At 39.8% G+C, this 23704-nt stretch overlaps 1 protein-coding gene and 2 long non-coding RNA genes across 3 annotated transcripts; 2 read left to right on the forward strand and 1 right to left on the reverse strand.

The window, feature by feature from the left end:
* The first annotated feature begins 2545 nt into the window (after positions 1 to 2545).
* On the forward strand, positions 2546 to 11597 carry LOC146564878 (ferric reductase 1-like). The gene is made up of 8 exons (XM_085292669.1): positions 2546 to 2692; positions 3383 to 3498; positions 3773 to 3859; positions 5393 to 5484; positions 7401 to 7459; positions 7577 to 7714; positions 9266 to 9297; positions 9383 to 11597. The coding sequence occupies exons 1-8, from the start codon at positions 2602 to 2604 to the stop codon at positions 9470 to 9472; spliced, it is 705 nt and encodes a 234-aa protein (XP_085148795.1). The 5' UTR covers positions 2546 to 2601; the 3' UTR covers positions 9473 to 11597.
* Positions 8030 to 9415, reverse strand: LOC146564879 (uncharacterized). Its single transcript, XR_014894451.1, has 2 exons — positions 8272 to 9415; positions 8030 to 8184 (listed from the first exon to the last, which is right to left on the reverse strand). It is a non-coding gene; the product is annotated as an uncharacterized LOC146564879 (long non-coding RNA).
* A 437-nt stretch (positions 11598 to 12034) lies between the features above and the next one.
* Positions 12035 to 12429, forward strand: LOC146564880 (uncharacterized). The gene is made up of 2 exons (XR_014894450.1): positions 12035 to 12176; positions 12261 to 12429. It is a non-coding gene; the product is annotated as an uncharacterized LOC146564880 (long non-coding RNA).
* Positions 12430 to 23704: the final 11275 nt, after the last annotated feature.

Here is a 23704-nt window from a genome sequence, read left to right on the forward strand (position 1 = left end):
CCTGTATTTGCATAGCGCTTTACTAGTCCCTAAGGACCCCAAAGCACTTTACACATCCAGTCATCCACCCATTCACACACTGGTGATGGCAGCTACATTGTAGCCACAGCCACCCTGGGGCGCACTGACAGAGATATTTAATTCCAAATGATTTGACTGCATCATTGCGTCTTTGAGTTATGACCCAAACTCTCTATCAACTTTGTGAATAAATTCACGTCCCCCTGTGACCTCATAATTACACCACAGTTCAGATGGCATGAATGAGTCATGAGGTCACACCAACAGTGACAACATCAGCAGTGACATCACTAAAGTTGCCAGGTGAGTCCATAAATAGAACCCGTGACGTGGAGCAGGTACCGCCGTTTTGGACAATGCCACGACGCAGGTATAGACGCAGACATGCGAGGTCTTCTCGCCCCGTTCGCAGACACAAGAGACCCCACAAGGCCTCGGGTGTCCGCAGACGTGGGAGAAGATACCGTCGCAGACATTAGACAATCTCAATAAACATGTAGGATGAACATCAAAACTTTGGTCCAATCAAGTTTTTTTTAGATAACATATGTTGTTGTTGTTCTGTGTGTGTTTGTTATCAATGTTGTGGAAAAAAGTTAAGCTTAGTAAGCCATCAAGCACTGATCACTCGTAGAAGAGCACCAATAGGAGACAGAACTAATTAGAAGGTGTTATTATTCAGTCTGTACATCGAATAGAAGGCACTAACCACAAGGTGATCCTCAATTCATCTCTGTGTGAATGTGAACGGGGCGAGAAGACCCCCACTAACTGCATGTCCCTAGACTGTGGGAGGAAGCTCGAGAGAACATCCAGACTCCACACAAAGACCCCGGCCTGATGAGGCTAGGGTCCTGAGTTCGATACCCTAAACTGAACGCAGGACAGAGGAAGGGATGGGTGATGTTCATGTGCGCCCAGGTGTATGATGTGGCTCTTTGTCTGTGACTGGTTGGCTGTCCCAGCCCTGGCCCTTCATGTATTTCAGTAATGTCCTTTTCTCCCGTCTCGTTTCCATGTTTTTCCCTTGTGACCCATTCCTTCTGTCACGTGTGTTTCCCCCCCAGCCATCATGTTCTGCTTGTGCTTAGTTATGTCCATGTCTTATCTCCTTTCCCCTTTTCCCTCTGTATGTATTCACAGTGTACGTGTTCCTCGTCGGCTCGTCATGCTAAGTCTGCGTGTCTTATTCCGTCATGTGTCATGTATCACTCCAAATCTCACTGACTTTAACTAATAATAACTGTTTGCTGAGTGTTATGTCTAAAAGGTATTGCACAATCGCCTCTAGTAGAGGATCAGGTTTGTTTTCCACTGATAATGGATTTTAACATGACTGACCAATGATTGTGGAGCACGTCAATGTAGGATCTTATAAATACAACGAGCAAACTTAAATGTTTTAAAATGTTCAAAAAATTAATATATTATAATTCTGAAGTATGACGGAAGGAAAAAGTTACATTTTTTCATATTTAAAAAAAAAAAATCCATGGGTTTAATGGGTCCATCATCACTATATTGAGGGCCTTGTATAATAGCCCAACTGCAAAAGTAAAGATTAACGGTGAACTTTCAGATGCTTTCAAGCTTGAAAGGTCCACAAGACAAGGATGCCCACTGAGTCCACTCTTATTTGCTATTTTTATAGAGCCATTGGCTGAAAGGATTAGGCAGAATGGTAACATAAAAGGGATTAATATCACTGGAAGTGAGCAGAAATTGGCCTTGTTTGCAGATGACATTTTGGTTTACTTATCAAAACCTACCGAATCACTTATGGAGCTCATGTCAGTGTTAAAGGAGTATGGGCTATACTCGGGATATAAATTGAATATACAAAAAACACAAGTTCTTAGTAGCTTTTATAGCCCTCCCCAGAATCTGCTCAACAAATACAAACTAAGCTGGGACAAAAGAACTATCAAATATCTGGGCATAAACTTATCAATGGATATAACTAGCTTGGAAGAAATCAACTACCCCCTACTTAAAAAAGATATCATGCTAAATATTAGCAGATGGTCTATCTAAGCATTTCTTCTAGAGTGGACATCATAAAAATGAATATGCTCCCAAAGATATTAAACTTATTCCAGTCTGTTTCTATAGAAAACCCTGATAGATACTTTGTAGAGTGGGATAGGACCCTCTCAAGATTTATACGGGCGGGTAAAAAGCCAAGAGTTAAGTTCAAAACACTTCAGCTTCCCAAAGATAAAGGAGGATTAGGCATCCCTTGCATACAGGATTACTACAGGGCAACACAAATAAGAAATCTGGTGGGCTGGTGTAAACCCGGATACTGTTCAACAGAGACACGAATCTGGCATTAATATCTGACATCACAACAGAGAGATGAATCTGGCAATGATATTTGACATCACAACAGAGAGACGAATCTGGCATTAATATCTGACATCACAACAGAGAGACGAATCTGGCAATGATATTTGACATCACAAATTTAAATGTTGGTATGGTTAAATGTTATCCTGTGTGACACTCACACATGCATACACATATACAAGTGTCTGTAAACTTTGATATATCTTTCCTACAGGATCAATAAGAATCCATATGGGTACCTTCACCAGCAATAAAAGGATCAATATTAATAATCCCCTTGTTGTTGGCAAAGATGATGTTCCTGATATCATCAAAGCTCATGGTAAGACCTTGCACAAAGTGATACGTGTAAAATAAAAATGTTTTTTAGTCCAAAATAATCTCAGCAAAGTCCTTTGTCATTTTTTGCTAAGCTGTTCACAGCTAAATGATTTGAAAGTCCTTGGAAGATAAATGCTACCAGGAACGTCATTTCATTTGTACTTTTAGCACGATTAAAGTGTTTAATCTATAATACTGAGTAGACTTGCAGTCCTTTAAATTGAACTGCACATGTTTCACAGACACAAGTTACACAAACAAGGAACCAAAACAGTGGATGAGGTTGGACACATTAGATGGGTGGTCTCTTAACAATAACTGTCCTTTTTCATGAGACAAGGATATGCAAAACAATAATTTATAACAATCTTCAGATGTTTGAAAACTAATAGAATTTTGAAGATGTGAAAAACATTTCTGTGCCGCTTTTCTGCTAATGGTATACCTGTAATTATGGCAATGGACTCAGTTTCTTGGCCCAAGGTTGCTGTTTGGCTGCTCACTGTCTATATTACCTTTGCTCTGTTGACTCATTAGTTTAAATCCAGAATTTGACGACTACTGTCAAATGTTTCTGCTCTAAATTTTTAGTCAGTTGACAGACCACATGTTTACTCCAGGGGAAGAAATTCATCTTAACTCCTAAAACAAAGAGAAGTGGAGAGAATTTCAATATTTAACTGTGTTTCAGGATCACTCATGCTGATTGCCTGGATGACCACAGGATCACTCGGCATGATGGTTGCCCGATATCTAAAAAAAATGGCCAAGGGAAAAAAAATGTGCGACAAAGATCTCTGGTTTATGGTGAGACATCATAGACAAAACCATGTATTATCTTTTCAATGTGGAACCAAAGTTTTTGTAAACTAAACTAGGCTTGAAAATAACTTAAACTTGGTGTGTTTCCAGAATAAATTTCATGACTAAAAATATTAACTTCATAAGTAATTTCAGATATCCAATCCAATCCAAGATATAATAGACTTGTAAGACAGCTTGGTCCAAGCCTAATGTTATCTGGACAAATGTATTGGTTTAGCTGCCACAGTATCATGCTGTATTCTTTGTGTTCCTCCAGGTCCATGTTGGAGCAATGTGTCTGACGGTAGCAGCCACAATCATTGCTTTCATCCTTGTGTTCGTTCATTCTCAGGACTGGTCTGGGGTTAGTACACTGACTCTGCTAGATTCTAAGAATCTTAGTTAAGTTATGGTTTTGTACTATTCATTACAGCGACAATCAAATGATAAAACCGTGTTTCTCTGTAATAATATTTATTTTCTTATTTATTCCAACTAAATTTTATGTGTTGTTCACACAGAATTGGGGGTAATTGTTGAATACAAATTGTTGATTATATGAATGCAAATACCCTCCAAATTATGTTGCAACATTTAGATTTCATTTAATCCCAGTTTTTAAACCCTATATTTAAGTACAAATGTATTTATATAGCACTTTTCAAGATCATTTCTGCAAAGTGCTTCACAATCAAAATAGTTAAGTTAAAAAGAACTCCAAACGTTCCTCATTGAAGATTTAGTTGATATTGCGTGGACATCAAGAGTTTTAATTACATTAGGCACAAACAAGGACTTTGTTTTCTGTTTGAAGAAAATGATCAGCCATTCATTTTTTTAAATAGTCCAAACACCTATGCAAGACCTGTTGCTTAGAAAGTGCAAAGAGTGTGTTTATACACCACTTTGCATTTAATCCTTAGTTACTCTCTGGCTCTCGTCCATAACATTTTGCCTGTCGTGTCTCCCCATCACCTCCAACCAGTTGCAGCAGATGGCTGCATCACCTGAGCCTGGTTCTGCTGGAGGTTTCTAACAGAAAAGAAGGGAATATTTCCTTCCCACTATCACCAAAAGCTTGCTTCCACCAGTTGTAGTAGTGATGCAGAAACATTATGCCTTTTGACAACCAATCCACATATGAACAGGTTCAAGAAATAATTTGAGGGATAAATGGAATCTGTGGGCTGCATCCAGTTAGTTTCACTTTAGTTTTTTATAAAACAGTCATCTCATGGTGCTTTACATTAGAAGGATGAGCCAAGGGAGTTTAATATAATTCAACTTAATATGAATGCGATAACCATACCAACCAGGTATGGACCCCTCCAACCCTTGGCTTTGGTGTGCAGAAACAACTCCCGTGTAACAGTAGGACCCTCTGGCAAAACCAGACTGAAGGAGGACGATCATCTCCAGCTTTTGGTTGTGATGTGATTGTAGAAGAGAATAGCGACACCATGTAAAACCTAAAGGACAAAATGCAAACTATGGAGATGACAAAAAGTTGGTGCATATTTATAAGCCAATATTGCAAGTCATTAAGACAAAAGGCAAGTGGAGCAGAAGTGCCCCTCATGGGAGGTACATCTAGAAATGATTAAGTTCTCATGGTACTCTCAAAGGTACTCGTACTTTTCACTCTGGGGTTATTTGTGGAGGCTTTACCTTCACTTGGGTAGTAGAGCAAGTCATCTATCAAACAGAAGGTCCATAGATCAATCCTCAGCTCCTCCAGTCTGCAAGTTGCATCCACAGGCAAGATTAATATACCCCTTCAAAGTGTTTTTTTTTCTTTTCTCTTGATATTCATTAAGCACTCTTTAGTTGTGTGTTTCAGCTCTCAGACTGATATTTATGCCCCATGATTAGCACTGTTAATGTGTTTGGTATCCAGGGAGCACATCCAGTGTTGGGGTGCCTGGTTATGATCCTCTCACTCATCCAGCCTATCGGGGCCTTGCTGCGCTGCGGACCACAACATCACCTGTATGTATCCATCTGTGTGTGTTTAATTAATATACTATATCATGCCTATACACATTTAAGAATACTCTGTTCAAATATTATTTAAAAAAAAATTAAAAATGGCCTCACTTTTTTTTTCTCTACAATTATTTAACAAATTTTGAAAACACGATAAACCAAAGGAATGGGGCAGTACATGCTTAATGACTAAATGCACTGCTCACTCGGCAAAGTGAGGTTATAAAGTTATTTGATAACCCTAAGAGTTGTATTCATACTTCAGCCATAAAAGTTTTTAAAATTTCAAACTTTTGAACCCGATAATATCCTTTACATTAAATGTATGGTATGATACAGTAAGGGAGTTCAGGATTGGCAAAGAGCTTGGTTTGCTAAAATGGATAGCCTTCGATGAAGAATTTAGACCAGGAAAATTGGATCTTGGTTTTAAAAATTGGAATGAAAAGGGAATCACAGCAATTTGTTTATTAATCAAAAAAGGAGAAATTAAAAGTTTTGAAGAATTAAAACGGGAATACAACTTAAATAACAAGGATTTTTTCAGATACTTACAGGTGAGAGATTACTTTAATAAAAACATAAAAATAGAGGAAGACAAAATCCATCCTATTATAAAAATAAATATACTGGCATATAAAAGTGTTATTCCAAAAACAGTGTCTACCCTATACAAATGTTTGATGGAATCAAGACAGGAATCAACTGTATATGTTAAAGTAAAATGGGAAAGAGAGCTGAGTGAAGAAATCACTGAGAGGGTGTGGTATGAAACATGGAAAGAACATAAGAATACAACTCACTCATTGAGGTGGAGAGAATTCATCTGGAAAAATCAAATTCGCTATTTTATTACACCTAAGATTAAAAATAAACAAACCAATACACAACAACAATGTTGGAGGCTGTGTGGATGGGATGAACCAGACCATACACACATTTTCTGGAAGTGCAGAAAAATTCACACTTTCTGGGTTAAAATTCACTCGGCTCTCTGTGATATATTAGGTTATATTATTCCTAGAACCTGCCTTGTTTTGTATCTAGGGTACTTGGAAGGTACTGTAGATGTAAAGGATCGTTACCTGGCTAAGATTCTCCTTTTGGCAGCAAAGAAGGCCATCACCAAAAACTGGCTTAAGACAGAAACACCAGGAAAGCAGCAGTGGGTAGCAATTGTGGAGGACATTATGGAGATGGAGAACCTTACATATAAACTGAAATTAAAGGAAGAACGCTTTTTGAAGGACTGGGGAAAATGGTTGACGTACAACGGAAGGGGAAAAAACAGACTGAACTGAATGAAGATGAGCATACAAGAAGAAAAAAAAAAGTGAAATGAACGATGGAAATGTTTGACACCACAGGCATGTTTCCTTTTTTTTCTTTTGTTTTCCTTTATCTTATTTTTCTAATTATTATTCTATATGTATCTATATTTTTATACATATATATTTGTTTGTTTCTTTTTCTTTCTAATTTCACTGTCTTGAGTTTGTGACTCTCTTTGTATTCTGTTATTCTGAAGAAACTGTATGCGTAATGGACAGGTGAGTTGTTCAAATAAATAAAATAAAAAGTTAAAAAAAAAAAAATTTCAAACTTTTGCAAAGTGTAGCCTGCATGTGCTTTATCAGAGCACACTTTCACACTGAAACACCAAGTAGGAAACTAATTTGCACATGACTCGTGAAAGTTATTCCTTCCTCTTAGTAATAATGGTACTTTTAATAAATATAGCCTGGTTGTAGCTTTGGAGGCCAGACTCAGTAAATGAAATATTTTTTAAGTGAAATATAGATTTAGTAAAATTGTATGTTCAGTAATGATACTTGTTTTCATAAATTGGATGCAGGAGAAATCTTAGACAAGAACTTCAGAAGCTGATGATTTTATAGTTCTTCTCTTTTCTTTGATAGGAGGTATCTGTTCAACTGGACACATTTTTTAAATGCGGTGGTAATAAAATCTATAGCTGGTAAGCTTGTGTTTTACTTCATTCTACCATCTTGCATATATGCTAACATTTTCAATAGCAGACACACTGTCACCCATGCTGCTCGTCTTAAAATGCCTGCTTCTTTGTGTCACACAGTGGCAGCCATATTTACAGGCCTGGACAGGATTGACAGTGATGATGGGTGGCTATTGAAAGTGATGGGTGGCTTCTTTGCCTGGGAAGTTCTCTTCATCATCATTTTGGAGGTCCATGATTGGGTAGTTAAACACAGAGGTAAGCCTTTTTTTTTGCATTTCAGTGATGAAGGAAAAAATCATCACTACCCATATACACTTTAATGACAAAAACCAATCTAGACCCAACAGTCCATTTGCACGGTGAAGAGCCACCTGATCAGTTCAGCAGCATTTAGCTGACTGAGCGAAGAGTATAACCCCTGTACACCTCAGAATGTGGTTGGATGGGTAAAATAAACAGCACTGTATCACAAGATTTTCTGTGTATAACACAGCAGCATCAAATATTTGTCACGGTACGGCATGGCACACCGTGGAAGGAGTGGGGAAGGAGGACCCAGGCGCGGTGCTCTACGTATAGACAGTGTTTATTTACAGAGGGTGATATCAAACAACAATAAATCCCCGTGTTTCTCCCCAGACTCCCGTGTCGTGTCCTCCAAGTGCTCTCTGCTCCCGTGTCTGCACTCCCGGTGCTCGCTGCTCCTTAAGCCTTCCACGCTCCTCCTGCGGGAAACAATAGCGGCAGCAGTCAGGACACTGAACAATGGCAGGCATACACTACACGACCAAAACCTAAACTGGGTAACTAACGTGGAGTCCCAAGCAATGATCCCCGCGTCGGTGGGAGCTCCAAGACTCTCTTAAGTAGCTCCCCCGACGAGGCCTGATCAGCAGCAGGTGTGTGGCTTCGGGTGTGGCCAGTCCCCTTGCAGGGCCACACCCTCCAGGCCTGACGCCGCCTATAAACAAGTGCTCAGCCACCCACACACACATATACACAAGCACAGGGAAGGGGGAGCAACACCAAAATACACAGCAATAATAATAATAATAATATAATACATGACTGCTCAGGGATCCTGGGTCGCCCAGTCCCAGGACCCTGACAATATTGGTATTTATGAATTGATGAGTGAAAACGCGTAAGAATGTCTCAATGGTAGTCTGCTGGAACAAAAGCTGTTACACTTTAACTGTGCTGAAGTACAGCGACAAAGGAATCTTTATCTTTCGATTTATTAAATGCATGAAAATACTCTGGGAATACTATACACGAAGGCTCAGCTCATGCACCACCAACCTAATGTTATCAGAGAGAACTTGCATTGAATTGTCTCAACTGAGACTATCCAATTTTGGACACGTGTAGTTTGACAATGCTGTGGCTCAATGTGTGGCTCAGTCACACAAATTATTAAAAAAAAATATGATCACAACCTCTTTGTGTCTACAAAAACTGGTTAATGTTTGGTGATTTTTAAAAAATGTTTTACCCCCCCGTGCCGCACACACTTTCCATGACCAATGGCAACTTGACATGCTAAATGTTTACATAGAGCTTCCAGCACATTGTTATCGTTCTGAAAGTTGTTGTTTTTTTGTTTTTTTTCAATCACCACAACTACTCAACTCGACTCAATTTTATTTAAATTGATTTCGAATTGTTCTTCTTCTGTTAAAGCTTAAAACTAATATCATAACTCAACCTGTATAAATAAAATGATTAAAAACATAGCTGACTGCTTTAGTTCACTTCAGTTAATGTGCCCTGCAATATTTCACTGTTCTTTGCTCTGGGTTTCAGATGATACTGCTGATCAAATGGAATCAGCATTGGTAAGCTGAAAGAAATATAAAAGCAAGCAATCACTGATTGCCACAAGATGGAGTATTTCTAATATAATTTTACTTTTTTTGTCAGGTCAAAGGTGACAGTTGCCTGATCGCTGTGTACCTTCTGGGAAACCTTTGCTTTTTGGTGGCACTTCTGGTTGGAATTGGAGAAAAATGAGCAGCAGCAGAATCTTCCAGAGTGTTTCCCTGTAGTTTTGTTGAATTTTATCATCAATTTTAACATACTTGATGAGAGACTGCACTGGAAATTCAGACCCACTGATGCATCAGTTGGCGAATCCTGGAAAGTTTCTCAGTAATGTCTTTAAAAAATATTACTTATGTTTTTTTTCTCTTTTGCTTTTAGTTGATAATTAAGGTGTACTTTCAATCAGCATTCAATTTCACTGGGCCAAGCATTACTGTCGTGTGTGTGTGTGTGTGTATAATATGTCTCACAGTTGCAAAGAAAGAAGTAGTTTCAGTCGCCTTTAGCCTCCACTCTGGCTGCCAGGTAAACCAGTTTCATTTTACAAGCTGGTTACATTTTTTAAGCCAAACAGCAATTTTGTATTAAAAAGTACTTTTAACAATTTTTCCTTTTACATTTTTAAATCAGGTCAACTCGACCCACATCATAATGGGAGGGTTAAAGCCCTTTTCACACATTAACATCTGTTAATATGACAGCATCTATGTATGAATCTGCACCTTTGTCACTTTCATTTGAAAAAAAAAAACTGTCATTGATTCAGCTCCTGAACTTCCCATTTAATGTACATTTTTTCATATATTTCTAATAATCTTGCTGTCAATAACAACTGACAATAAGACAACAAATTTTTAACTTCATTAAATTGAAAATTATGTATGTCAGTGTAGTAGTGTTAAATGCTTACCAGGTTCAGATGCAAATGAAGAAACTCCACTCAGGCAAGTCTGCTGGACCAGATGGAGTGAGTCCCCTCAAGGCCTGTGCCCCCCAGCTTTGTGGAGTCTTCCATAAACTGTTCATGCTGAGTCTGAAGAGGGTCCCAGTGCTGTGGAAGACATCAAGCCTCGTCCCTGTACCAAAGACGCCACGTCCCAGTGGCCCCCAGGATTACAGGCCTGTGACACTGACCTCCCACATCATGAAGACCCTGGAAAGGCTCATCCTGGACCAGATCTCACCCATTGTCAGACCACATCAGGATCCCATTCAATTTGCTTACCAGCCCTGTCTCACAGGACGCCATCATCTATCTGCTCAATCGTGTCTACATCCACCCGGACCAGCCGGCGAGCACTGTGAGGTTCATGTTTTTTTTACTTTTCCAGTGCTTGGTGATAAGCTAACAGCGATGCAGGGGGATGCTTCTCTAGTGTCCTGGATTGTTGATTACCTGACAGGAAGACCACAATATGTGCGTCTTCCACATTGTGTGTCTGACAAGGTAATCAGCAACACAGGAGCACCATAAGGGACCATCCTCTCCCCCTTCCTCTTCACCCTCTACACCACAGACTTCAGCCGCTGCACAGAGACCTGCATCTTCAGAAGTTTTGATGTAAATTTGTAAGTTTTGATGTAAGTAAATTTGCGGTCAATTTAGACTCAATTCAAAATCTCCTACTTGGGACGAACACTAAATGTAAATAGCTGACTTTCTAAATAAACCTATCCATCTTTGCAAGGTCAATTTTTGCTTTCACTAAATTCCAAATGTTTAGCCATAATTAGCTTAGCTGTCCTACTCTTGTTACTGCTCTTTCCTACTGCTGTTACAATCAAATGAACATCTCTGCAAAGATAAATTAGCTGAGACCTTAGGTTGATGGTAGTTACTAGCAAACACAGAAACTTACATACACTATATAGTACAGTTCTATGATACATCACCAAATAGAACAATTTGTGGCAATGCAGACAAGCAGAGAAACAGTTTAATTAGTTGAATTTGTTCACTTGATCGGAGGTGTGTTTCCTGCAGATATACAACATCGGATCTCAATGATTTTAAATGAGTAAAAGCCCTTGTGCGTTTAACCGGATTATTTATACCTTTAACATTCCAGCTTATAAAACGAAGAGCAGATGACTTTGCGAGCTTGCCATTCAGGTACCAAAATGCAGGTGCAGAAAAAATATGTCCCAACCTCTGGAATAATAAATCTTTCGTGCTTGAATCGATACGGTCCAATATCGTCTTTTCAGAGCTAGCAATAGCTCTCATAATCTCACTCATGTCATGGGGTGGTGCCTCCGGTCTGTCCTCAGCATGGTCCTGTCAGGATCTGACGGCGCCCTGACCGGTCGACCTGCCAGTGTGTGTATATCTGTGTGCGTGTGTGTTGCATCTTCAAAAAATAAAAATACAATAACTGAGCCTTACACCGGAGTATCGTTGCACTGGTTTACTGAACCTTACTTTCAGGGCATGTACAGAACATGAGCATCCATTTTCTACTGCCTCCTACAGGACACACACTTCTTCCACTTCCTTACACATTAATGTAACACAGAACTAATACTGCCTCTCCTGGCATTACCATTGTAACAACACATTCATTCTGTTTCTTTCAGAAGAATAACAGGAACTTAGGATGTAGGTATCTATGAATAATAACTATTATGTATACTCATATATTTATATAACCACTTATATCTTGCGATACCACAGTGTGAAAATGTCTCTCCTATCGCCCTGTCTTCCCCTCCGGCTCCGCTGTGATGTGCTAGGAGGTAACCTAGCAACAGGCTACCTCCGACCCGGAAGTGCTGTCGCCCGGAGCTGCCGCACCTGCAGTCAATCCACCAGCTGCTGCCAATCAACTAGTAGCAGGGCTACTTAATGGTGTGGCTGAGCGACAGACAGCGCTGGAGTATTGCACTAAGCCTGGTAGTGTTTTTGAGTCGCTAACGTTATTGAAGTGCTGTCTGATCTTCGTACTCATTCTGCTGTCGTGTGTGTGTGTTCACCCAGGGATTGACGGAGGATTTACGGACACTAAGGAAGCACTTGGAGGAGAGACGGGCACTCACTACCACGCACGGGCTTACACGGAAGGAGGGACGCACTATCACCATTGTTGCACATTTGAACTGTTGTCACCTTGCTGCACTGTAAATAAATGCACTGTCATTATTTCTGAGCTCCGCGCCTGAGTCCACTCTTTAACAACCGTGACAGGTCCGAGGCTTTTGCGGCCTGCTCTTTCCCCGATCTAGTTTTGCTCATATGTCGTACACCGTAGCCTTGAAGATGTAAAAAGTGCCTCAGAGCAGCACACGGGCGTGTTATCGTACTGTTGTTAAAAGTTCGTTAGTTTTGGAGCAATGGAATTATGAAACAAGTTAGTCCATTGAGGAGCCCTGTACAACACGCCTTCACATGGCTACCAGACACGCCCCCCGTCATTTTGTTATTATTCAATTCAGAACTGCCCAGACCAGACACAGTGACGTTTCACCAGAATCCCTTTGATCTCTGGTCTTCTTTATGACATCAGCACACGAAAACCTATAAATAGGGGAGAGGTTCTCACTCTTGTCAGTCTTTCAAAGAGAGTGGAAGAATTCACTAGGCAGGAAACTACTGGAAACTTGCGTTTCTGACACAGTTGACGGTATTTTTAAAAAATCTTTTAGTTGGTACAGAGATTTAGCATCAACTTCAATTTGAAATATGAGTCTGTCAAATCCTGTTGTATGCAACATGAGAGCCGAGAACGAAAAACTTAAACAGCAAATCAAAGAGCTGAAAAATGAGAATAAAACTCTCAAACAACAAAACTCTACCATACGTGACCTTAAAGTCGAGAACGCCGACCTTAAGGAGCAAAAAAGAGAGCTCATAAATGAGAACAAGATTCTCCAAAAAAACATTGAAGTTCTCTTCAAACGAAGTGGGTTCTCTAAAAACAAGAGGAAAAGAGACCTGCAACTAGAGAATGAAACAATTCACTTCAAAATTCAAGAGCTGGAATATTGGAACCAAATTCTAAAGGATTTAAACAGCTCCAAAACCAAAGAGATCCAGCAACAGAAAGAGGTGATGCAGGAAATGGAAGCAGAAATCAGAGAGTTGCAAAGCAGCAAGACAGGCTTGGTTATAAAAGTGGGAGACATGGAAAAGGACAACCAGTCTTTAAGAGAGGAAAATGATGTGACGGTAAAACGCATGTGTGAGCTGAAAAGGGACTTTGAAAAGGAAAAAGATGACATGCAACAGGAAATACAGGCTGTTAAAACTGAGCTCCATCAGGCAAACACAGCCTTTAAAGAGTTACAAGAGAGTGAAGAAAGAAAAAGGATCATGAATGAGGAAAACAAAACAACGGACAGTGAACAGCTCAGACAGACCCTGGAACGCCAATGCTTTGCACATGAAATTGACATATTGAGGCGGCATAACGAACTTCTTGAACAGGACCTCCAGGAGCTTTCCAAAAGGAGTGGTGATTCTCAAAAAGAACTGAAACCACACGATGAGGGTGTGAAAGGAGAATCACGGATCTCCAAAGCCACTGAGAAAGACTCCGAACATGATTTTGAAGTGACCAACAGAGAAAAGGAGTTGTTGTGCCATGAATTTGAGGAAATGAAAAGAGAGCTTGAAGAGGTCAAGAAAAATCTGTATGATTCACAGGAAGCCTTGAAAACAGAAGACATGGCGTTGCAAACCCAAGCTCAGACTCCCAAAGTTTCACAGGAAGAACATAACAATCTGATAAACAACTACGATGTCCAAGTTGACATACTCAAACAACAAAATAAGGCCTTAGAAAATAAGGTTAGTGACCTTACCAAAAAGATGTGGAATGGACGGGAAGCGATGAGACAAATGGAAAAGAACTTTCAAGAACAAAGGAAGCTACTCGAAAATCTCCGAGGAGAATTCGAGGAAATTTAGCACAACTACGACTTTGGCCCTCCCTATTAAACCTGGTTAACGCAGGTTCAATAGGGCTATAACTTAGACAATGGAAGTTCATTTGATTTAATTGGCCCAAAATGAGTGACTGCACCCAGACACTCAGTAGCAAAAAAATTACAGAGATTCAAGAGAGAAAACTGTTTCTGCATAGACTCCTATAGTACTGCAAGTCGTGTCATCGCTTGGTGTCCTGCATAGAGTGCAGGTTTAAGGTATCTACGTATCTTTCAGAATTAGAAGCTATGCTGCGTCAGGGGTTATAACAGCTGTGCCCCCCCCCCAACCGGTCGAGGCAGATGGCCGCCCCTCACTGAGCCTGGTTCTGCCGAAAGTTTCTTCCTGTTAAAAGGGAGTTTTTCTTTCCCACCGTCACCAAGTCTAAGGAGCTTGGAGAAAAGCGCCTGGACTTCTTTAACTTAAAGAAGTCCAGGCGCTTTTCTTTCCAAGCTCCTTAGACTACTATGGCCTTGATGACTGATAACCTTCACAGACACTGTCATCAAGGGTTTGCTCACAGGGGATCATCTGATTGTTGGGGGGTTTTCTCTCTTATATTGTATGGTCTTTACCTTACAATATAAACAGCCGAGAAGCGGCTATTTTTGCCATCCGGTGCTTTAGAAATACATCTTAGCTGAACTGAACTCCATAACATCTGGACCGAAATGCCTACACACAACGGTAGGCATTTCAATCAAGAGCTCTGTCCAAAACGTTCAATGACAAGCATCAGCACCAGGATTGTTTTTTAGCTCACCAACAGTTCATGTTCCCTACCCATTTTTTATTGTAACTGCAACTTTGTAAGACTGGGTTGGGAGATGTTCTTGTGGTGAGCTTTTATTTACATAATTGGTTTCTTTAATAGTGAAATAAAATAAATTTGTATAACTGGAAACAGCGTTCTCCTGTGTGATTATCACATTGTATTCTTTAAACCATATAACAGAATATATAATATATATAATTTACTCATAGTAATATTAATATCTAATGTGATTGAGTTTCCTTATCTCTACTTATGTGCTGATGTGTTCACTGAGGCCATTGTATGGTCCATTTTGGCTGCATTTCCATGTTTTAAACATGAAATTTGCTTATTTAAAGGGTGTCTCATGTATCTCTTATGCAGAAATATGTGTTGCCTAGCTGGACAAATGTAGCACAGGTCTACTATTATTGGTCACGTGTGTTTTCCCCCCCAGCCATCATGTTCTGTTTGTGCTTAGTTATGTCCATGTCTTATCTCCTGTCCCCTTTTCCCTCTGTATGTATTCACAGTGTACGTGTTCCTCGTCGGTTCGTCATGCTAAGTCTGCGTGTCTTATTCCGTCATGTGTCATGTATCACTCCAAATCTCACTGACTTTAACTAATAATAACTGTTTGCTGAGTGTTATGTCTAAAAGGTATTGCACAATCGCCTCTAGTAGAGGATCAGGTTTGTTTTCCACTGATAATGGATTTTAACATGACTGACCAATGATTGTGGAGCACGTCAATGTAGGATCTTATAAATACAACGAGCAAACTTAAATGTTTTAAAATGTTCAAAAAATTAATGTATTATATTTCTGAAGTATGACGGAAGGAAAAAGTTAAATTTTTTTCATATTTTAAAAAAAAATCCATGGGTTTAATGGGTCCATCATCACTATATTGAGGGCCTTGTATAATAGCCCAACTGCAAAAGTAAAGATTAACGGTGAACTTTCAGATGCTTTCAAGCTTGAAAGGTCCACAAGACAAGGATGCCCACTGAGTCTACTCTTATTTGCTATTTTTATAGAGCCATTGGCTGAAAGGATTAGGCAGAATGGTAACATAAAAGGGATTAATATCACTGGAAGTGAGCAGAAATTGGCCTTGTTTGCAGATGACATTTTGGTTTACTTATCAAAACCTACCGAATCACTTATGGAGCTCATGTCAGTGTTAAAGGAGTATGGGCTATACTCGGGATATAAATTGAATATACAAAAAACACAAGTTCTTAGTAGCTTTTATAGCCCTCCCCAGAATCTGCTCAACAAATACAAACTAAGCTGGGACAAAAGAACTATCAAATATCTGGGCATAAACTTATCAATGGATATAACTAGCTTGGAAGAAATCAACTACCCCCTACTTAAAAAAGATATCATGCTAAATATTAGCAGATGGTCTATCTAAGCATTTCTTCTAGAGTGGACATCATAAAAATGAATATGCTCCCAAAGATATTAATCCAGTCTGTTTCTATAGAAAACCCTGATAGATACTTTGTAGAGTGGGATAGGACCCTCTCAAGATTTATATAGGCGGGTAAAAAGCCAAGAGTTAAGTTCAAAACACTTCAGCTTCCCAAAGATAAAGGAGGATTAGGCATCCCTTGCCTACAGGATTACTACAGGGCAACACAAATAAGAAATATGGTGGGCTGGTGTAAACCCGGATACTGTTCAACAGAGAGATGAATCTGGCATTAATATTTGACATCACAACAGAGAGACGAATTTGGCATTGATATTTGACATCACAACAGAGAGACGAATCTGGCATTGATATTTGACATCACAACAGAGAGACGAATCTGGCATTAATATTTGACATCACAACAGAGACACGAATCTGGCATTGATATCTGACATCACAACAGAGAGACGAATCTGGCATTAATATCTGACATCACAACAGAGAGACGAATCTGGCATTAATATTTGACATCACAACAGAGAGACGAATCTGGCATTAATATCTGACATCACAACAGAGAGACGAATCTGGCATTGATATTTGACATCACAACAGAGAGACGAATCTTTCATTGATATTTGACATCACAACAGAGAGACGAATCTGGCATTAATATTTGACATCACAACAGAGAGACGAATCTTTCATTGATATTTGACATCACAACAGAGAGACGAATCTGGCATTAATATTTGACATCACAACAGAGAGACGAATCTGGCATTAATATTTGACATCACAACAGAGAGACGAATCTGGCATTAATATCTGACATCACAACAGAGAGACGAATCTGGCATTGATATTTGACATCACAACAGAGAGACGAATCTTTCATTGATATTTGACATCACAACAGAGAGACGAATCTGGCATTAATATTTGACATCACAACAGAGAGACGAATCTGGCATTAATATTTGACATCACAACAGAGAGACGAATCTGGCATTAATATTTGACATCACAACAGAGAGACGAATCTGGCATTGATATCTGACATCACAACAGAGAGACGAATCTGGCATTGATATTTGACATCACAACAGAGAGACGAATCTTTCATTGATATTTGACATCACAACAGAGAGACGAATCTGGCATTAATATTTGACATCACAACAGAGAGACGAATCTGGCATTAATATCTGACATCACAACAGAGAGACGAATCTGGCATTGATATCTGACATCACAACAGAGAGACGAATCTGGCATTGATATCTGACATCACAACAGAGAGACGAATCTGGCATTGATATCTGACATCACAACAGAGAGACGAATCTGGCATTGATATCTGACATCACAACAGAGAGACGAATCTGGCATTGATATCTGACATCACAACAGAGAGACGAATCTGGCATTGATATCTGACATCACAACAGAGAGACGAATCTGGCATTGATATCTGACATCACAACAGAGAGACGAATCTGGCATTGATATCTGACATCACAACAGAGAGACGAATCTGGCATTGATATCTGACATCACAACAGAGAGACGAATCTGGCATTGATATCTGACATCACAACAGAGAGACGAATCTGGCATTGATATCTGACATCACAACAGAGAGATGAATCTGGCATTGATATCTGACATCACAACAGAGAGACGAATCTGGCATTGATATCTGACATCACAACAGAGAGACGAATCTGGCATTAATATTTGACATCACAACAGAGAGACGAATCTGGCATTGATATTTGACATCACAACAGAGAGACGAATTTGGCATTAATATTTGACATCACAACAGAGAGACGAATCTGGCATTGATATTTGACATCACAACAGAGAGACGAATCTGGCATTGATATCTGACATCACAACAGAGAGACGAATCTGGCATTAATATTTGACATCACAACAGAGAGACGAATCTGGCATTGATATCTGACATCACAACAGAGAGACGAATCTGGCATTAATATCTGACATCACAACAGAGAGAAGAATTTGGCATTGATATTTGACATCACAACAGAGAGACGAATCTGGCATTAATATTTGACATCACAACAGAGAGAAGAATTTGGCATTGATATCTGACATCACAACAGAGAGACGAATCTGGCATTAATATTTGACATCACAACAGAGAGAAGAATTTGGCATTGATATCTGACATCACAACAGAGAGACGAATCTGGCATTAATATCTGACATCACAACAGAGAGAAGAATTTGGCATTGATATCTGACATCACAACAGAGAGACGAATCTGGCATTAATATTTGACATCACAACAGAGAGACGAATCTGGCATTAATATCTGACATCACAACAGAGAGACGAATTTGGCATTGATATCTGACATCACAACAGAGAGAAGAATTTGGCATTGATATCTGACATCACAACAGAGAGACGAATCTGGCATTGATATCTGACATCACAACAGAGAGACGAATCTGGCATTGATATCTGACATCACAACAGAGAGACGAATCTGGCATTGATATCTGACATCACAACAGAGAGATGAATCTGGCATTGATATCTGACATCACAACAGAGAGACGAATCTGGCATTGATATTTGACATCACAACAGAGAGACGAATCTGGCATTAATATCTGACATCACAACAGAGAGACGAATCTGGCATTGATATTTGACATCACAACAGAGAGACGAATCTGGCATTGATATTTGACATCACAACAGAGAGACGAATCTGGCATTAATATCTGACATCACAACAGAGAGACGAATCTGGCATTGATATTTGACATCACAACAGAGAGACGAATCTGGCATTAATATCTGACATCACAACAGAGAGACGAATCTGGCATTGATATTTGACATCACAACAGAGAGACGAATCTGGCATTGATATTTGACATCACAACAGAGAGACGAATCTGGCATTAATATCTGACATCACAACAGAGAGACGAATCTGGCATTGATATTTGACATCACAACAGAGAGACGAATCTGGCATTGATATCTGACATCACAACAGAGAGATGAATCTGGCATTAATATCTGACATCACAACAGAGAGACGAATCTGGCATTGATATCTGACATCACAACAGAGAGACGAATCTGGCATTAATATCTGACATCACAACAGAGAGACTGGATGTCAATGTCAGAAAGATGACTGTGATGTCAGAACCCTCTAAATCTTGTAATTTACAGATGGTAAATGGCCTGTATTTGCATAGCGCTTTACTAGTCCCTAAGGACCCCAAAGCACTTTACACATCCAGTCATCCACCCATTCACACACTGGTGATGGCAGCTACATTGTAGCCACAGCCACCCTGGTGCGCACTGACAGAGATATTTAATTCCAAATGATTTGACTGCATCATTGCGTCTTTGAGTTATGACCCAAACTCTCTATCAACTTTGTGAATAAATTCACGTCCCCCTGTGACCTCATAATTACACCACAGTTCAGATGGCATGAATGAGTCATGAGGTCACACCAACAGTGACAACATCAGCAGTGACATCACTAAAGTTGCCAGGTGAGTCCATAAATAGAACCCGTGACGTGGAGCAGGTACCGCCGTTTTGGACAATGCCACGACGCAGGTATAGACGCAGACATGCGAGGTCTTCTCGCCCCGTTCGCAGACACAAGAGACCCCACAAGGCCTCGGGTGTCCGCAGACGTGGGAGAAGATACCGTCGCAGACATTAGACAATCTCAATAAACATGTAGGATGAACATCAAAACTTTGGTCCAATCAAGTTTTTTTTAGATAACATATGTTGTTGTTGTTCTGTGTGTGTTTGTTATCAATGTTGTGGAAAAAAGTTAAGCTTAGTAAGCCATCAAGCACTGATCACTCGTAGAAGAGCACCAATAGGAGACAGAACTAATTAGAAGGTGTTATTATTCAGTCTGTACATCGAATAGAAGGCACTAACCACAAGGTGATCTTCAATTCATATCTGTGTGAATGTGAACGGGGCGAGAAGACCCCCACTAACTGCATGTCCCTAGACTGTGGGAGGAAGCTCGAGAGAACATCCAGACTCCACACAAAGACCCCGGCCTGATGAGGCTAGGGTCCTGAGTTCGATACCCTAAACTGAACGCAGGACAGAGGAAGGGATGGGTGATGTTCATGTGCGCCCAGGTGTATGATGTGGCTCTTTGTCTGTGACTGGTTGGCTGTCCCAGCCCTGGCCCTTCATGTATTTCAGTAATGTCCTTTTCTCCCGTCTCGTTTACATGTTTTTCCCTTGTGACCCATTCCTTCTGTCACGTGTGTTTCCCCCCCAGCCATCATGTTCTGTTTGTGCTTAGTTATGTCCATGTCTTATCTCCTGTCCCCTTTTCCCTCTGTATGTATTCACAGTGTACGTGTTCCTCGTCGGCTCGTCATGCTAAGTCTGCGTGTCTTATTCCGTCATGTGTCATGTATCACTCCAAATCTCACTGACTTTAACTAATAATAACTGTTTGCTGAGTGTTACGTCTAAAAGGTATTGCACAATCGCCTCTAGTAGAGGATCAGGTTTGTTTTCCACTGATAATGGATTTTAACATGACTGACCAATGATTGTGGAGCACGTCAATGTAGGATCTTATAAATACAACGAGCAAACTTAAATGTTTTAAAATGTTCAAAAAATTAATGTATTATATTTCTGAAGTATGACGGAAGGAAAAAGTTAAATTTTTTTCATATTTTAAAAAAAAATCCATGGGTTTAATGGGTCCATCATCACTATATTGAGGGCCTTGTATAATAGCCCAACTGCAAAAGTAAAGATTAACGGTGAACTTTCAGATGCTTTCAAGCTTGAAAGGTCCACAAGACAAGGATGCCCACTGAGTCCACTCTTATTTGCTATTTTTATAGAGCCATTGGCTGAAAGGATTAGGCAGAATGGTAACATAAAAGGGATTAATATCACTGGAAGTGAGCAGAAATTGGCCTTGTTTGCAGATGACATTTTGGTTTACTTATCAAAACCTACCGAATCACTTATGGAGCTCATGTCAGTGTTAAAGGAGTATGGGCTATACTCGGGATATAAATTGAATATACAAAAAACACAAGTTCTTAGTAGCTTTTATAGCCCTCCCCAGAATCTGCTCAACAAATACAAACTAAGCTGGGACAAAAGAACTATCAAATATCTGGGCATAAACTTATCAATGGATATAACTAGCTTGGAAGAAATCAACTACCCCCTACTTAAAAAAGATATCATGCTAAATATTAGCATATGGTCTATCTAAGCATTTCTTCTAGAGTGGACATCATAAAAATGAATATGCTCCCAAAGATATTAAACTTATTCCAGTCTGTTTCTATAGAAAACCCTGATAGATACTTTGTAGAGTGGGATAGGACCCTCTCAAGATTTATATGGGCGGGTAAAAAGCCAAGATTTAAGTTCAAAACACTTCAGCTTCCCAAAGATAAAGGAGGATTAGGCATCCCTTGCCTACAGGATTACTACAGGGCAACACAAATAAGAAATCTGGTGGGCTGGTGTAAACCCGGATACTGTTCAACAGAGAGATGAATCTGGCATTAATATTTGACATCACAACAGAGAGACGAATCTGGCATTAATATCTGACATCACAACAGAGAGACGAATCTGGCATTGATATCTGACATCACAACAGAGAGACGAATCTGGCATTGATATCTGACATCACAACAGAGAGACGAATCTGGCATTAATATCTGACATCACAACAGAGAGACGAATCTGGCATTGATATCTGACATCACAACAGAGAGACGAATCTGGCATTGATATCTGACATCACAACAGAGAGACGAATCTGGCATTAATATCTGACATCACAACAGAGAGACGAATCTGGCATTAATATCTGACATCACAACAGAGAGACGAATCTGGCATTAATATCTGACATCACAACAGAGAGACGAATCTGGCATTGATATCTGACATCACAACAGAGAGACGAATCTGGCATTGATATTTGACATCACAACAGAGAGACGAATCTGGCATTGATATCTGACATCACAACAGAGAGACGAATCTGGCATTGATATTTGACATCACAACAGAGAGACGAATTTGGCATTGATATCTGACATCACAACAGAGAGACGAATCTGGCATTGATATCTGACATCACAACAGAGAGACGAATCTGGCATTGATATTTGACATCACAACAGAGAGACGAATCTGGCATTGATATCTGACATCACAACAGAGAGACGAATCTGGCATTGATATCTGACATCACAACAGAGAGATGAATCTGGCATTGATATCTGACATCACAACAGAGAGACGAATCTGGCATTAATATCTGACATCACAACAGAGAGACGAATCTGGCATTGATATCTGACATCACAACAGAGAGACGAATCTGGCATTGATATTTGACATCACAACAGAGAGACGAATCTGGCATTGATATCTGACATCACAACAGAGAGACGAATCTGGCATTAATATCTGACATCACAACAGAGAGACGAATCTGGCATTGATATCTGACATCACAACAGAGAGATGAATCTGGCATTGATATCTGACATCACAACAGAGAGACGAATCTGGCATTGATATTTGACATCACAACAGAGAGATGAATCTGGCATTAATATCTGACATCACAACAGAGAGACGAATCTGGCATTGATATCTGACATCACAACAGAGAGACGAATCTGGCATTAATATCTGACATCACAACAGAGAGACGAATCTGGCATTGATATCTGACATCACAACAGAGAGACGAATCTGGCATTGATATTTGACATCACAACAGAGAGACGAATCTGGCATTGATATTTGACATCACAACAGAGAGACGAATCTGGCATTGATATCTGACATCACAACAGAGAGATGAATCTGGCATTAATATTTGACATCACAACAGAGAGACGAATCTGGCATTGATATTTGACATCACAACAGAGAGACGAATCTGGCATTGATATCTGACATCACAACAGAGAGACGAATCTGGCATTAATATCTGACATCACAACAGAGAGACGAATCTGGCATTGATATCTGACATCACAACAGAGAGACGAATCTGGCATTGATATTTGACATCACAACAGAGAGACGAATCTGGCATTGATATCTGACATCACAACAGAGAGACGAATCTGGCATTAATATCTGACATCACAACAGAGAGACGAATCTGGCATTGATATCTGACATCACAACAGAGAGACGAATCTGGCATTGATATTTGACATCACAACAGAGAGACGAATCTGGCATTGATATTTGACATC

The sequence above is a fragment of the Mchenga conophoros genome, linkage group LG11 (genome assembly GCF_057382185.1).
Source record: "Mchenga conophoros isolate Kocher_MC1m ecotype Shallow Benthic linkage group LG11, M_conophoros_male_GT1.1, whole genome shotgun sequence".
Taxonomy (NCBI): domain Eukaryota; kingdom Metazoa; phylum Chordata; class Actinopteri; order Cichliformes; family Cichlidae; genus Mchenga; species Mchenga conophoros.